General features: G+C 39.3%; 2 protein-coding genes across 2 annotated transcripts in view; one reads left to right on the top strand and one right to left on the bottom strand.

The window, feature by feature from the left end:
• LOC135223856 (uncharacterized) overlaps window positions 1-12683 on the top strand; it is an 18074-nt gene extending 5391 nt beyond the window's left edge. The window contains exons 6-7 of the mRNA XM_064262750.1: window positions 1947-2055; window positions 9742-12683. Coding sequence (XP_064118820.1) covers window positions 1947-2055; window positions 9742-9988 — 356 coding nt within the window. The 3' untranslated portion in view covers window positions 9989-12683. The remainder of the gene's footprint in view (window positions 1-1946; window positions 2056-9741) is intronic.
• On the bottom strand, window positions 4614-9424 carry LOC135223857 (uncharacterized). Its single transcript, XM_064262751.1, has 4 exons — window positions 9311-9424; window positions 7384-7430; window positions 6187-6234; window positions 4614-5635 (listed from the first exon to the last, which is right to left on the bottom strand). The coding sequence occupies exons 1-4, from the start codon at window positions 9369-9371 to the stop codon at window positions 5216-5218; spliced, it is 576 nt and encodes a 191-aa protein (XP_064118821.1). The 5' UTR covers window positions 9372-9424; the 3' UTR covers window positions 4614-5215.
• Window positions 12684-18173: the final 5490 nt, after the last annotated feature.

Below are 18173 nucleotides of genomic sequence, written 5' to 3'. Positions count from 1 at the left end.
AGTTATGTATTTGTATGTTTCATTAATATTATCATTTCTAAGCTTTCTGGAAGATCTGTATACGTGATCATCAAATCCAATGTTTTATTATTATTATTATTATTATTATTATTATTATTATTATTATTATTATATTATTATTATTATTATATTAACCAAACAAAAAACTTCTTTCAGTTTTCTTCTGAAGATTGAAAAAGAAACCCACAAATTCAATTTGTAACTTGTTTACTTGTAAGTATTTACATTTTTTTTTAGTTTTACTCCACACTCGAGTACTTTCAGGCCCTTACTGTGGCCCATTTCTCAAGAGATGTTTGGGATGTTAGCCTGGGTCAAGGCCCAGCAGTCTTTCTGGAACTTCTTCTCGTTGTGCTGTCATTTATGCGATGGCTGTTCTGGTTTTCTTGAGAGTTGCCAATCCCCTCTTGTCGCTCTGATATCCTGAGCTGATGGTCAATGGGATTCACCCTTGTGGTAAGGGTGTGGTCATCGAAAGTCTGTTGGGCAGGAAACCTAATCTCCAGGTCAGCAGGGTCAACTTAAAACTGCAAGGATGATGGAGATACGTGGATGATATTTTTGCTATTCTGCAAGGGGATGGAAATAAAATAGAAACTTTTCTAGATGAGCTCAATAAGTTTGATAACAATATCCAGTTCACTTTAGAGAAAAGTAACAATAATAAACTGCCCTTTTTAGACATACTCATAGAAAGAAAAGAAACAGGATATGAATTCAGCACATATAGAAGCCCACACATACAAACTCATATATTCATTTCTTCTCTTTTCATAGTCATGATATAAAAATAGGGGTTCTAACAGGTTTATTTCTTAGGGCAATGAGAACGTGTGACCCTTGCAAGACAGAGCAAGAAATAAATTACATCGATAAAAGCTTCGATGCATTAGCATACCCGGAATGGTTCAGAAAAAGGGCACTCAACAAAGCTAGAAAAATATTTTACAGAGCGAATGTAGAGAGTACATGGAATAAAGAAAACAAGAAAATAGTTGCCCTCCCTTTTATGCCTAAAATGAAACAAATCACTTCAAAAATGAAAGAAAGTCAATATAAATTTGTATATACCTTTGATAATACCTTAAAAAACAAAGTATGTAAAAATAAATTGGAAGGAGAAGACAGTAATACAGATGATGTAGCGGGGGTATACATAATCAATTGCAATAATTGTGGAGACAGATATGTGGGGGAATCAGGTAGGGGAATAAGGACTAGAGTCCAAGAACATAGAAGGGCAGTACAGCTTAACTCTCAGGGGAGTGCTATAGCTAGACATTGTTGGGAAAATGACCATAAGGATGGATTTCAAAAACAGTAGGCTTATATACAAAAGCAACAAAATTAGCCACAAGGGCGCAGGTAGTAGAAGGTGCACTTATCAGAGAGATCAAAGTAATTGAAGGAAACAAAGGTTTTACCTCAGAAGATCCCATAAGCCGAGCTTTGATATTAAAAGAAGCTAAGATTGACCCTGCTGACCTGGAGATTAGGTTTCCTGCCCAACAGACTTTCGGTGACCACACCCTTACCACAAGGGTGAATCCCATTGACCATCAGCTCAGGATATCAGAGCGACAAGAGGGGATTGGCAACTCTCAAGAAAACCAGAACAGCCATCGCATAAATGACAGCACAACGAGAAGAAGTTCCAGAAGACCCAGGCTAACATCCCAAACATCTCTTGAGAATGGGCCACAGAAGGGCCTGAAAGTACTCGAGTGTGGAGTAAAACTAAATGTAAATACGTTCAAGTAAACAAGTTACAAATTGAATTTGTGGGTTTCTTTTTCAATTATTATTATTATTATTATTATTATTATTATTATTATTATTATTATTATTATTATTAGTATTATTATTATTATTATTATTATTATTATTATTATTGTTTTCAAAACTTGTCATATATATGCTTCCAGAAGTGGCTGTAACCTCGGTACGCCATAGCGACGCCTCTGGCATCAAGGAAAACATCACGAAAATGTTGCTCGTTGTGTCCACCATGTTCGTGGCTCTGCAGTTACCAAGGTAAATGTCCTACGAATGTTTGTTTGCATTCCTAATTCCTTTTCCTTTCTCTCTATAAAGTTGATTGATTATAGATTAGGTGGCGTAATTAAGTACGAAGTTTACCCGCCTTCTCAATGAGAATTCGAACTGGCGGGAAAATCCCATAACATGTTTGCGGCTTCCGATTATTTTGAAAGTTCTCTTATTACAGTTGTAATTAAAATGGTTCGTTTTGAAAAAAAAAAAAAACGCCCAAAAAATCTAAAAACTCGTCGTAAACTTGAATTATATAGATTATCTCATGGAACAAGAGCACTAGAGCCACCCGTGAGCCGTTGCTAAGTGAGATCTCGAACGCTGGTGAGTTAAGCGCGGGAAAACCAAAACATGTTGTGAAAGGTCTCGTGTTACCGTTGAAATTAACGAGTTCCTTTGAGAGAGAAAACACAAAGATAAAAAAATTCGTCGGTTTTTATTCAGTGACGGTGATCTGATGCAGTTTATCTCTATAGTAAGCCAATTCTTGACGTCATCAGGCTTTTTTTCTTCTTTTTCAAAACCATCCTGTTCCCATTTTCTGTGGACTCGGTGATGTTAGGCACTCATTTCGACGTTTATTTGTACTTCCGTATGGTGAACTACTCCTGTTTTGAATTACGACTCGCTGCATGTTACTTTATTAAGGAATTAATGTTCCTGCAGGATTTACCTGACGCGAACTGATTGCAAAAATGTGGCAAATAGTTGGCTAATACTACAAATGGATCTAGTACATAACCCCCTTCATATACAGCCGCTTGTTTTAACCCCGAAAAAATCAACCGAAACACGAAGAATTTCTTTACTATTGTCGAGTAATAACACCCCATCGGAAATCGAGCGTCATCTGTCTTAAAAGATCAGAGACAACTTTTTTTTCAAGAAAGCGAATTGTCTTACGTACGAACTGAATACCAGGCAATATCAAGATGAGGTCAAAAATAAAGTTATCAATTTTTCCTCAGTGCATGTTCCTTGGAGTCAGAGACTGCTAACGTAGATGACCCTCGGTAACAATCTAATTATCGGTATGACGCTCCATATACAGTATTACTCGGTAGGTATTGAATGGCCAGATGGCGTTAGTCTCACGCTGCTATCAGGCGAAATGAACTGGAAGTTGAGCTCTTTCACGTCAGCGTTGCGATGTGGAAACAGCAGCGCCTAATCCACCATCTCTTTCCATCTGAAGCTTGTGGTATGATTCTGTTCTTGAAAACCTTATTTCCAGCGTAACCGGATAATTATTCTTCTTGATGATTATTCCTCTTGATGGGCTGATTATGAACACGGTCTTATTCGTTTACCCCAACTGTAGCTACGGATTGCTCTCTCTCTCTCTCTCTCTCTCTCTCTCTCTCTCTCTCTCTCTCTTCAACCAATGGATGACTTACCTTTACAAGAATTGTTTTTTTTTAATTTTATTATTAATGTGCATATCAAAGTACGCTAAAAAAAAATATGAAAATACGAGTAATTTGATATACCATAACAAGTACAAACAGATGCGAATGTACGTATAATGGTGCACGCTTACACACACACACACACACACACATACACACACACAGTGGATACTTTGCACTGATGTTTATTCTGAACACTAGTCTTGTATCTCCTTAGAAGGTTATAAGGTTATGATATTTTAAAATATAAGATTTTTTTTCAAGGCAAACATAACTTAAATACACTATCGAGTGTCTTCCGCTACCAAGGACTGGATGGAGAGATACACAGGGTGTGGAGAGAATTCTGAAAGACCTTGTTTTCTTCTTCTTTTTCTTTTTGCATTATTTCACTGTTTTAACCCTGACCTGTGATTTGCATAGGTGACGAATGAAGTAGTGGGGAAAAAAAGTACTCAGGTGACTGAGATGGAGTGTGTGTGAAGATGCGGAATGTGTAATAACATATGTATTCTTATATTATTGAAGATTTAGGGCTAAGCATTCCTTCCCGTAGGAGGGTTTGTTGGGGGGGGGGGGGGGGCGCAGGCAGCTCCGTCAGTGCGCCTTATGCATGCGGTGCACTGTAAGCATTACTTTAAAGTTCTTTGCAACGTCCTTTCTTCATACCCCTAGCTGCAGCCCCTTTCTATTCCTTTTACTGTACCTCCGTTTATGTTCACGCATTTCGAACCTTTCTTATTGGCAATCTCCTTTTCAGCGCTGAATGACCTCATCGTAGGTATTGTCCCAGCACTTGGCCGAGATCTCGCTTAATTGAAGAAGAAAAATGAACTTTTTTGTTGGGTGGGAAACTCGATTCTTTTGAGATAGCAGGAGTTGGACCCACACCGTCATCGGTAGTGCTCGGTGGAGCCTGTCGTTCTAGACATCATTTCTGTCTTTTTAGATTGACTGATTGTACTAGATTTAGGTTACGTTTGATTTTAAATTTTGCTTTTTCTTTTATAAAATTAGCAGAATATCACGTATTAATGTAATCATTAGTAGTAGACTATCACTAATCTGTATTAGGTGAGTCTAGCCGTCGTGATAGGTTGATTTCAAGGTTAGAAATGATTAAGCAGTCAATATAATCTGTCATTTTATTGAAACTTTTGCATTGTCCTGTTTAAAAAAAAGCAAGAGAGGGTTCTACACTAGATCAGCTCTCTAAGGACTGATTTCAAGACGGAAATGGCGAAACGACTTAAATGCAGGTTGACGTCATCGTCAGTGGAAGAAGGACTTGGCAACGGCGTCGAGTAGATTCTGAACCTGCAGCGGATGGGTACCGGTGGAGGAGGAGGAGGAGGAGGAGGAGGTCTCGTGGCTGAACGTAGCCTCGATGGTCGTCGTGGAATTGAAAGTTCGATCTGGGAAGATCCTCGTGACGGAGTCTATTTCCCCTGTGATCTTCCCCTCCAGTCCGACTGTCTGCTCGCCCTTGACTGCGCCCGACGTGGCCGCGATAAACGGCGTCGATACTTCGGTCCGCTCTCGGTAAAGGCGGGCGAGCTCTTCTGGGGTCTTGGGTAGCCGCCGCGCCCCTCCTTTCCCGTAACCACTCAGCGGTATTGAGTTCCTGAACGTGACGCCCTCCATGTGGTAGTTGTCCGGGCCGACGGTGATGAGTCCCTGAAGCTCCCCCTGGCTGACGCTGTAGGAATGGGAGGAGTTGACCAGCAGGTAAGTCAAGTCCATGAATAGCAAGTGGTCCTTAGCTCCCCGATGATCCCTTGTCCTTGGCCGAAGCCGAGGAAGCTCCCGCCTTGGGCCCAGGTGTCGTTCTCCTTCACAAAGGTCATGCCGCCGACAGCCGTGGCGGACACGTACGATTCGTTCCCAGTGGCGGTGAAGGTCGCCACGGATTTCTGCGCCACCCCGAGGTGGAGGTGGCCCAGGTGTATGTCCTCGATGTGGAACACCACGCGGTGGGACTGGTCGCCGACGACGCGGTAGTGTAAGTACTCAGTCTGGTTCCAGTGGCCCTTGAAGCCGTCGGAAGTGCTGAACTCGCCCGTCTCGTTGACGTGGAAGGTGTAGTTCCTCTCGGCGAGGTACCTGGGCACGGGTTCTCCTCGGTGGGTTCCTTCGATGATCTCCAGCCATTCCTGCGTCAGGCAGATATTGTATTAATAAAGCCAATGCCGAGATTTCTGCTTCACAGGACTACTATTACTACTACTACTACTATTATTATTATTATTATTATTATTATTATTATTATTATTATTATTATTATTATTATGTTGAATAAAATGGCAGAATTCAGCGAATTAATCTTATATATATAATCTTATATATAATTCGCTGAATTCTGCCATTTTATTCAACAGGAACTGTTTAAGAAGAGAGTCTTCCTCCAAAATGTTATGATAATGATTATAATTCAGAAGACGAACCCTGTTCCTGTGGCTTAAACCAAACGGCGTGACGGGAGGCTGGAAGAAAGGGTTTGGGTCAGCAGAACGATCAGGCCGAAACAAACGCGTAGAAAAAGTAAGGGGGCAGACCCATATGCAAAAGACTGACTTCAGAAACTATAGTAATAGTCAGTCAGTTTTTTTTTTTTTTTTTTTTTTTTTTGTTTTTTTTTTTTTTTTTTTTTTTTTTTTTTTTTTTTTTTTTGTTAACGGAATAAAAAGATGGAGGAGTTACTTACCTTCTCAGTAGGTGCGTCGAGATTGGGAAGATTCACAAATCCTTTTCCCTGCAAAAGATAATTATCATTATTATCATTATTAGAAAAAAAAAAGAAACCCACAAAATTACTGTGTATAACTGATAACCTACACATCTCTTTAAAAAGGGCCACAGATTGGGCCTGAAAGTACTCGAGTGTCGAGTAAATAAAGTGTAAATACTTATAAGTAAACACGTTATACACAGTAATTTTGTGGGTTTCTTTTTCAATTATTATTTTTTCGATCACAGCCATCCTATTCGACTGGGTGTTATTTTTTTATTATAATTTTTTTTTTTTTTTATAGTGTGAGGTTCCGGGTTGCATCCTGCCTCTTTAGGAGTCCATCACTTTTCTCACTATGTGCGCTGTTTATTATTATTATTATTATTATTATTATTATTATTATTATTATTATTATTATTATTATTATTATTATTCAGAAGATGATCCCTATTCATATGGAACAAGCCACCCACAGGGGTCATTGGTTATAGTGTTCATTAAGAAGTAAGAGGAGTTAAAGGGAAATACAGAAAAAAAGAGGTCCAACTTATTAAAAAAAAATGATACATGAACAAATAGATTTTAAAAAATGTATTAAAATGATAGGAGGAGAATAGTATCAATGCATTGTAACTTCGCGTGAACTTCTAGAAGTTCCAGTTACACAACTTGACTGTCCTTTGTTCGTGGCCTTTGGAACGCCCTCGTATAGTCACTTATTTAAATAATGTATTAACTGACTGATCATCAGTTATATACTGCTTCGGTGTTATTTGTTATCAGTTATATTAATTGAAATCGGTTCGTATTACCGTTTACTTATTTGTTCCAGTTTTAGCCCTTTCTACTTCGTCCTCGCTTTCTCATTTGTTTATTTATTTATTCTGGATGTAATCGTGTCAGTGTTCCATGTTGTTTGAGAATTGTGTCAGCTGTCAGTCACTCTTTTATTGATAGATTGATTGATTTTAGATGCTGGGAAGTTGGTGACTTACGTACCTATGTGCCAGCGGAGAATCAAGTTATAAAATATAAGCACAAACTAGTGCAGGTCTCTCTCTCTCTCTCTCTCTCTCTCTCTTTAAATTTGCATATTTAGACGCCTCAGAAGTTTTATTATTCTTTAGCAATTTACAGGACAATTAGAGAACAAAATATATTTCACTTTACCTCGAATTTAGCAGCGACTCTGCCAGCAGACGGGATGGTGCTGCCATCTGTTGGAAAAAAAAAAAACCATCATTTAGAGACCTCAAAACTCCGCCAGATTTGGTGGTCTGTCGTCACCCACGAAAACCACCTTTGGTCAAAATTCCGCGAAAATCCGTGCGTAACATTTTGGATATTTCTAAAATAAACTTGCAAACTGATAGATAAAACCTCCTTGCTGGTAGAATGCAGTTAAAATTGATATTAACTTAACTACGATCACTGATATTTCGCTATTACCTTTTGTGTCTGTTCTTTTGGAGTTAGTGCTTGCTACTCTGTTAGCAAAACATCGAGTTATGCGCATTGTTAAACCGCCCATTGCCGGGGGTTTTCATTCCGCCGCCCGCCCCCCACCCCTCTGCTACAGAGCTCTGGAACGGCATTTCTGGTTGTGTCATGGGTGGTTATGCTCAGAATCTTAAGACATACAGGGTGTCCATAAAGTCCCAGTACCATTACAATCCATAAATACTTGTAATGGTACTGGAACTTTATGGACACCCTGTACTGTACTGCTTCTAAATGCTACATAGGTGCCGTAAACTTTTGTCTTATTTCAGATACTTTTATGTAAGTACTGATTATGTGTATATTCGCCTTTACATTATAATTTTATCCATATTTCCCCCATTAAATATTATTGTCAAGTAATGCACATATCAAGGAATTAGAAGAGTGAATGATACAGCTAAGAGTGTGAGGAACTTTCTCCGCACTTCTGAAGCAGCTGAAATGAATAGACCTGTTATTTCACAGTGCAGTTATACATTACATAATGTGAGTGAAAACAGAAGTATACTCTGTTGAAATTGAAGTCTAGTTAAATGGTCAGACTAGTTATATACTGGTGGAGGTCCAAACATTAATTACCATTGTTAAGCTAAAAGGCAACTGCCATACTCTAAACGGGAAAAATCATGAAAATGATGATCCAGCTACGGTAAATCAAAAGATCTGATGTATGTGTCACCGATACCATCATCTCCGCAAAGAAAGGAAGTCACCTTACGAGCCTGTCTCTGATTCCTGACAGTGTTCGAGGCTATCGTCCTCCAAGTACTTGGGTCAAAGGTAACACCAAGTTTTGTCTGATATTTGCAGTCACTGTGGGCAGTGAATTGTGGAATGGGACCATGGTACAGTTTTGACTAGTCAGCAAAATCATAGCTTTTCTGGGAATTCAGCTTCATATGCTACTGGCTAATCCACACACACACACACACACTGGTCTGTTCTAAATGTCTGTCGGGGCCAGAGGCCACTTTATTAAAACTGATTTGAAGAAAGCAGGAGACTGCAACAAAAGTAGAATCGTCTGCATATTGCACTGTTCCGTTTTGAAGACCAACAAGAAATATCTTCTGGGAATGAATTTAAGTGCGTAGCCTCCAGCATTTTATCTACGAAGTCCGGGGAAGTGTTGACGATTTGTGAAACTAAAGATGATCTGAGAGTGACCCAAAGATTACGATGAAATTAATTGTGTATCCGCAGAAGAGCTTTGTGGCTAACCAAGTCGAAACAGAACTATAATAAACCTGAATGAGTCAGAAATACAATGAAATGTTGAATGGTTTTAACAAATGACTTAATACAATGGTGATATTACAAGCAATGTTTAGATCTTAAAGAATATTCATTAGCTGATACCTAGAATTAACCTTCAATTATAGCGACTGCCTTCCTTTGTAAGAAATAATCATATATTGAAATTTTTAGCTTCCTACTTCCTATTATGTATATAAAGCTTTATTTTTATCATGACGCAAATATATATTTAATATCTAAAATCTGTTGGAAAGAAAGAAAGAAAGAGAGAGAGAGAGAGAGAGAGAGAGAGAGTTAGTTAGTAGGACTGTACCAAAACCACGAAAATGTCACTCACCTGCCAACAGGACCAAGGAGGCCACAACGCCCCAGAGAAAAAGGAGGTCTTTCGTTTGCATCTTGTCAACTGCAGCAGCGTCAACGATGGCAGACTCTGCTGGGTCATGTATTTATATACACCCTTCCTGCAGTTGTTGCCCGCCAGCCTGAGAAGAAAGCACATGCCATAGGTTGCACCACGGTTGCACAATCTGGCGCGAACACTTTCCCATCATGTGATGTTATCATTGAGGTGACTTTCCCATTGATTCACTGAAATCGTGTGATATTTCCCCCCTGTTTCTTTGGAGTTGCGGTGGTGAGTCATGACTTACTTTTTTTGGGTACTTTTTTGTATATAAATGTGATGTAGGAGGAGGAATGTCCTTAGCTCCGTAGACCATTTCCTCATCAGTTCACTTTTTTTTTTTTTTTTTTTTGCCTCCGCAGCTTCTCCCTCCGTCTGGACGCCATGTGGACAGAGAGGACCTCCCCTCTGAGCAGGGAGGTGCAGCGGATCTTGAACGATCTCTACTACTCCCACATCTTCATCAACTTCCTCATCTACTCGGCGTGCGGCTCGAACTTTCGCCAGTGCCTACGTCAGATGGTCCTCTCGGGTTTCCTGAAGGTCACCAGAGGGCGGCTACGGCAACGGCAACGGCGTCTCTTGGGCAACGCTGTTGCTCGTCTCTAGAGGAAAGGTCGCGTCTAAAGTGTCGATACCCGAATGAAGGAAGAAAGGCAGCTGGGTGTTTGCTAAAGATTTGGGAGCCAGGGTTGAAATGTATGAAAGAATTGAGTCAAACTTGGGTCAGTTTGTAAACAAGGTCAGGTCACAGGCCTAGATAGAGAAGCGATTGCCCTCAGTCATTGAACTATCTGTAGAAAATGCACTCCAGTTAACCTGTGAACTGTTATGAGTGCGGTTTTCGAGGTCGGTTGCCACGACACTGAACAAATCAGGATAGAGATTAGTATTCATTTCTATAAATTCATAGTTTATTCTAGTGGAATACAGTTGAATACCGCAGTGAGAATCACGGTATGGAAATACTTCGGATTGTCTTAGCATATTTCAGAATATTGTTCAGGACTATGGTAGAACACCGAACTCAATAAAAATTCTCCACTAATGGGGCGAATGAAGCATCTCGAATCTGGAAACAGTTCCAATTTTTTTTTTATTTTGGAGTCTAATATAGTGTGTGAACATCTTTTTTTTTCAACGCCATCTCTTGTCTTTTCAACAAAGACGAATGAGGAAAGAGCTTGACGTAAGGAAATATCAGTCCTAACTGCCCCAAAAACGAAAATTTAAGAACAACTCCGGAAGTGCCGTTGCTAAGGCTATATATTCTACCCATCAGCTACGTAGTAGTAGTAGTGGCGGTGGTTGGGATTTGCCTTTGAAACGGCTCTAGTGATGATTATTCCCAATGTGATTTACAAGCCGATTATGTAAGAAAGACTAAACTGCTGCTATAGGCCACCCGTGAAAAAAGCAATGTAAAACCGCGTTTTAATTGACGAAAATAACTTAGATGTCAGCAAAGAATAAGATACGGAATTAAGTGGCCTATTGTCTGTCAGAAATCCCAAATGTATTATCAAATAGAATATAGAAAGACATCAGTTGACTGGTGAGTCATAACAGTCATAACGACCCAATTGTTTTATTAATGTCCGTGTAATAAAAATAACGCGCTATTGGGATAGGAATTAAAAAAAAAACAATAAATAATAATGACAGAAAGAGAAATGTGTCTAAGCAAAAGTTTAGGCTAGAGGGCTGCAAATTGGTATGTTGATCATCCACCTTCCAATTTTTAAACATACCAAATTGCAGCCCTCTAGCCTCGGTACTTTTTATTTTATTTGAGGTTAAATTAAACCATAATCGTGCTTCTGGCAGCGTTCTAGGTACCAACAGCTTTGGCCAACACCGGACCGTGGCTGAGTTTCATGGGCCGCGGCTAATAGTTTTATGGGGCAGCGCAGTTTTTTTACTTATTTTAGTAGAAATGGATATATGAGCATCGTTCGACGTCAAAGAAAAAAATTAAACAATATGACGTAATTTGTATGATATCCGCGAAGCTAAATCTCCTTATTAGGGTCACGGATTTCCAATAGGGTCATTCAGCGACCTACCTCAAGGGGAATTACTATATCTAATCCCAACGGAGTGGCAACTATTTCAATGGAATCGCTATCAGCTGGAACCCACGTGGGTAGAAAAATACCTGATGATTATAATTTTTCACTTTATGAATCAGGGCAAAATTTCTTACTTTAGTTAAAGAAATGATTCAGAGTTTAACTCATTCTATAAAAGGAGAAGAGGTATTGCAGTTCGTCACGTAGCCTGAATTGAGCAAGATGACATAAGTACTACCATCTGCAGTGTTCCTAGAATGACAAGCTGGAAGTTGCACCTCCCTTAGGGGGGAGGGGAACATCCACTGGGCATGACTGCCCAAAAACTGGCTTTTTTTTTTAAATGGAAATGACATCAGTGGTCATTCTTACTCTTTAAGTTTTCTTTTCTCTACACCAGGGCCAGACAAGAGCTGGTCTGAGACGCCGAGCCGTATAGGATATCGGGAAAAGACGCATTCATAATTCTACCTAGAAAGTAAACTGAAATCAGCACCGCCGAAGGCAAAGTATAAATAGCAAGAGAGCTGTTGCAAATGCAAACTGCCCGTGTTACTACTACATTTACTAATTAGGTCTCGACCGTCTCGTTGCTCAGCCTCTGGGTGGTCACTACTCACTGGTCACTGCCTCACTGGTCAGGTAGGTGCAGCCAGCCACGGTCTGAAGCCTGACCCGATTCCAGTGCTGTTCCTTGCACTACAGAGGTGACCGATAAATACGGTTAGTTGCCAAAGGGACTTTTATCTTACGCATAACCATTTGGAAGAGGCTAGTCGCTTCTGACTGCAGTAAATGAACTCGCGCTCGGTAGCAACAACGATGTCTTGGCAGCGTAAAAACGAAGGAAATTGGAGAATCTTTGCGCTATAGGTAGCAACAAAATGCCAAACGGCGAGACACATTGATTAACTTACAGCTCAGTACAATGTAGGTACAGGCTCCAGGAATCGACGCTGGGCCAAAGGGATTGACACTACTGAAATTCACTCTCGACTTGGTTAGGAAGTCACGCAAAGCCGTTGGTCCCGTTGATGAATAACCACTCCCTCCATGCAACGTAAAAACAACATACAAACAAACAAACATTGACGTAAAAACCGTTGCGAGTTCACTTACAGTTCAGACTTCAGAGGTCACCCACCACCAGAGAAATGATAAAAATGGAATTATCTTTGTACTACCTATCATCTTGCACCTGGAAACATTTCTTCTTCTTATCTCGTACCAGTGGGCGATTGTTTCTTTCAAATTTTATTCAAAGGTGATTTTTTTATATATATTTTTCAGACAAGAGAAATCTACCTGTGAAGAATACTCGCTTCACGAGAATCAAGAATAACTTTGAGATGTGTTTACTTGCATATATGGTTCAAATACTGTTACTTATGAATATTTAAACGCACCTTTCTTTAACTGTTGAGCTTTGCAGCGTCCCTTCGGGCCGTAGCAGTAACCCCGTTTTACTGTACCTCCGTTCATATTCTCCGTTCCATCTGATCCCATAGTTCAATTGCAAAAAGTATTCCTCCTGTTACACCTTTCTCCTCTCAGTTTCCGTTTATAAGCACCGAATGACCTCAAAAGTCCCAGCGCTCGGCGTTTGGCCCAAGTTCTATATTCTCTCCCATTGTGCAAAATTATGTTTAAGCAATGCTTATGTATTTTTTCAAACTTGTCAATTAGTGGTTTCCGACCGTTGCTCTAGAGTGATTTTTATAGTTTTTTTGTTTTTGCTTTTTTATTCCAATCACAATACCACCGTGGTGAAGGAATAAAAGTTACAAACGGCACCGGATACATCTGAATAGATTAGATGTTTTTTTTTTTTTTTTTTTTTTTTTTTTTTTTTTTTTTTTTTTTTTTAATTTAAGAGGTTCAGAGCTGTCAAAACCTTGGAACATATCGAACATATCTCTGTTGACTTTTTTACTCCCTCTCGAGATGGTATATATATATATATATATATATATATATATATATATATATATATATATATATATATATATATAGATATATATACATATACATACATACATACATACATACATCATATCTTTCCCAAATTATAAATACATTTTGCTAATAACGAGGCCCAGCTTTGGCGTAAATTTTGCGTCAGAATTCACTCGTAACATTTTAGCTGAAATCTTGCCAACAGAACAAAGACAACGAAAATCATACTCATACTTTTGAAATGTTTGTAGTATCTGTTTGCGTGATCCATTTGGCATATCTAATGTTATTTATTGGACCCGTATGTTTTTTTTTTTGGGTTTTTTTTTTTTTAAGCTGCAAGCAGGAATGTCTGCTTTTTTTTTTTCAAACTCATCATGTGTGCGTTTTTGTATCGATCCAAGCGTATAAGAAAATGTCATTCAGTTGCCAGAATATATTGCAGTATCAGCGAGTATACTTGTAACCTCTAATCTAAGTCGATAAGGTGATTTTATCGCCTTCCCCTTTGCTACGTTTTGATAAACCTCAAGTCTGCTTCTGTATTCGACAAGTGAAAAGTCTTTTAACGAAAAGATAAACAGAGTTACCCCTTTAGTACCTATGGTTTTTTATGTGCATCATACATGTGTAAGTTTTCTTTGTCAGAATTCTCAAATAAATTCAATTGAAATATACCTGTTATCTCATTTCAACCCACAAGACAAGCGGCCAGAAGGAACTAATATAAAACCTTCCCTGAAATAAAGAAGTATCTGGCGTTGCAATTACTTGGGTCATGTTTTCGAAGTTACAAACATTAACAGCAGCCACTTGTGATTACCCCGTTATTTATCTCGCTTCTGGTGGATTGATTGTGAATTATGTGGCGTCGCGCTATATAATACCTCTTGCCCCTGAAGGAGAACGCAGTTTGACGAATTGCTCCAATATCCTAATAAGATAACGACGTGACGTCATCCTGTTATCAATACGAGCAAGAGACATTTGGACTATGGCCACCCGCTCGAATTAGCAACAGCAGCACGAACAAAAACTGTAGCCTTAGTGCATTCTGTGAGTGGCTCATATGAATGACACTGCCTTCACCTTCAAAGCAAACAGGTGGCTTGATTTCTCTGCATATAACTGTCTCCAAGCAAACATTTTTAACAATTTACTTGTATGCAACAATCGTCTTCACACGAGTTGGAAAAGTACGTGACATGAATCATGTTTAGACCTATCCTCTTCCTTGAATTAAAGCAACATGCAGTCTTTAGTACATTTCTTTATTACCGGAACCCTATTTCAGTTTGTTATATTTCCAAACGAAATTGGAAAGCAACGAAATGCAAAATATTGGCGAGTGGAACAATATGAATATTATATTCGTTTTGCTACAAATATTACCTACAGTGTAATCATCATTCGATATTCGATGCTTAAACCTGTAATTTGAACTCAGAACCATAACATCGAGAATAATAATTACATATATCTTTTTTTTAAATACCCAAATTAACACGCTAATAAACATATTAGCAAAGTGTATTGATACTAACATTGGGTTTAGATGTTAACGCGTTCAACAAATCGCCGCTAAAGCCTAGTCTAATCTTAGGCCTATTCATAGTATCGGGCGAAAAAAAAAAAGACACCTTGATAGCTTTTTAACCGTTTTTCCGTTCACTTCCGCAACTCTGAACATTCCTATCCATTCGTGGTTTTATCGCCGTGCAAGTCCTTGACGAAGTGGATAGTGTCGAAGGAGTGAGGGTAGACTGAAGCGAAGTTCCTCTTGCCAACGATGGCGTAGCCAGCTTTCTCGTAGCAGCTCAAAGCCTTCTCGTTCGTGGTGTGCGTTCTCAGGCTGACTGACTGATACTTGAGCTTCCTGCATTCGTCGTGGCTGGCGTCGATCAGTCTGTTTTGTGGGAGATTTACTTTAGTGATATTATTGTTACTGGTGATTAATCTCTGATTGCTTATTTAATAAAAGTCATGTTCGTGACGGTCAGTTTTTTTTTTTTTTTTTTTTTTTTTTTCAATTTGGGAACTATAAAGTCTACAGACGGAGAAAGGTATGCAAGTGGACCACCGTGGATACTACCATTCTCGGCCTGAGAATGAGAGAACTATCTTAGGTTCCAAGCAATTTGATGACCCTAATTGTGGTCTTTATTACTACTGTAATAATTTGCGTGTGAGTGTTTATTTCAAAGCGTCCATCGTATACCTCAGAGCAATTCCTCGCCTTCTGAAACTGGGGTGGACGAACATCCTCAGCAATTTAGCAACATTTGGCTCCTCCGTTTCCCTGACTGCCACCGTGCCTGCAATTTCTCCGTCCACGACGGCCACGAGAAAGAACCTGCAAAAAATGGTTTTAATAATTCAATGAAATAGGGATCAGAATATTTCAAGACTGTTCAGCCATGTGGGAAGAATGGTGGACGATCATAGTCTGTGAAAATAGAGTATATAGGCCTTATTTCGGAAAACACAGTACCTCCCGCAGGCTGTGATAATAAAGGAAAGGGTCCTTCAAATCCTCTCCCTCCCCGAAGACTCCTTTGATTTTCTGCCAGAAGAAGAAGAATCTGACAGCCTCACATATGATGGCGCTTTGTATGCTGCTTTTCAATGATTGCAACGCGCCCATCTGAAATAAAATGAAAGGAGAGTTACCTCTTAGTATAAACGTAATAATAATAATAATAAAAGGGTCACATATAGGCCATGTACTCGATTGATAAAATAGGCCTACACCAGGTGTTTCACGCTGACATAATGGCCAATGACCAACTATACTACACCGAGGCACATCCTCAAATAGATAAATTTAAGTAGTGGAACAATATTCGTCATTCTTTCAGCGTGTCATTATTAATTTTAAAAATGGCAGGAACTCGCCCCTAGCCCGTTGAAAGCGATTTTTGGTATCATCTAACCAGAAAACAACGTTACCTCCAAGTCACTGCTTTGTTTATTCATTTCATTCTGTAATCTGGTGTTCTAAGTCTCGGCAGTTTGTAAATCATGCTTCTGATAGCAATTTTAGAGAGGAATAAACTCCCTGGCTATGTTGAATTGCTGTATCTTCAGACCCGTACTTTGAAACGTGTCAAGAAAACTTAAAATTTAATGTTTGAAAGGAAGACAGGAAGTCATTAGTTAAGACAGAGACAACTGTTGAGACGAAGGAAGCATGACGGCGGAAAAAATGGGCAATATATGGGAGGGTTCTTGAGTAAAAAGCCGATAAATAACTTCACAGGCTACAAGCTACAAGGTCATTTTACTGCTAACTTAAGGCGGCCATACACGTACGCGACTGGCGCGAACCAGTCAGTCTTTATCGTGTATGGGGGCTATTGATGCCAGTCCTGTCCCGTCGTCATTTCAGCATGTTGAAATGACTGGCGCGTCGCGACTAGCGCGGCGGGTGTTTGGGACGACCGAGGAGGCAAAGTTTCAGATGTACAATACCTTTATTTTCCCCTGTGGAGTCGGGGGAGTACCTACTTGCTGTTGTGAAAAGGTAGTGTCGCAAGTACAGTCAAGTAGTTTATCTCACGATTCCATTCTAACCTTGAACAGGGTACTTATCATTACTGAAATGCAATACGACAAATACTTACCCTCAAATAAAGTGAAGAATTTGACACAATAATTAAACGGGACTGCTTATTTATTGCGGCTGTCGTCACCGAGTGGTGTAGTAATGAGACCGTATACTAAATGTGAGGACATTTCGTTTTTTTTTTTTTTTTTTTTTTTTTTTTAAAGACAAGCAGCTTATGAGCAATTACTGGAATAATGTAAAAAAAAAATAGATAAAGATGCAAACAGCTTTTGTGAAAGCCAAAACTGCCAGCCTTTATGGTATCTTTTGACTAATATAATGATTTTTACAATTAATTTGTAAACATTTTAAAGGAAAAACGTGGCGATAAAAACATTAACATTCTTTAAACGACTGTGAATTTCACTAGTAAAACATTTCACTAGTAAAACATTTGAGAGGAAAGCTGTCCATAGTGATCGATATCACACCTTTCATCGATATTCAAATTCATTCATCTCCAGAGTCAACTTAGATTCCTGTTATACGAAGTAAAGTATGTTTAAGAAATGTTATTTTCATGATAAAATAAATTTTTGAACATACTCACCTGGTAGTTATATACTATATAGCTTACGTCCCTGACGTCACGGCAGAAATTCAAAACTCGCGGCAATCGCCGACCGGGCAGTCAGGTGCACCACCGGTGCGCCCTCTACCCAGGCACGCAGAACCACTCCAACTATTCCTCAGATCTTCCCTGCCCATAGTCTCTAGAGGGGAGGAGGGTGGGAATTTAATTATATATAACTACCAGTGGTGAGTATGTTCAAAAATTTATTTTATCATGAAAATAAAATTTTCAACATCTAACTCACCTGGTAGTTATATATATAGCTGATTGACACCTTTGGTGGAGGGTCAGAGACAGCTATCATCGTTGGAACTGACATAAGAGTTAATCAAAACAAACTTACGGGTTCGTACCTGTTAAGGAAGCTGACTTCAATGATATCCTGATTCATTATGTCTGCTTTCCTTATGAGATCCAGCGATCCACTCAGGGGGCTGAAGACCTCTTGGAGACTGTCAACCGGTTAAACCTCTATGTGACTAGACTCCCTACAATACCCTTGTTCCGGCCACTACCAAGGAACAAGTTGACCACCTGACTAAGGATCAATGATTGTGGGAGACTGCGTTCAGTCTCCACAAACAA

This window comes from Macrobrachium nipponense, chromosome 10 (genome assembly GCF_015104395.2).
Source record: "Macrobrachium nipponense isolate FS-2020 chromosome 10, ASM1510439v2, whole genome shotgun sequence".
Classification (NCBI taxonomy): domain Eukaryota; kingdom Metazoa; phylum Arthropoda; class Malacostraca; order Decapoda; family Palaemonidae; genus Macrobrachium; species Macrobrachium nipponense.
Note: the sequence above shows the minus strand (reverse complement) of the source record. Positions and strands in the feature narration are given on the sequence as shown.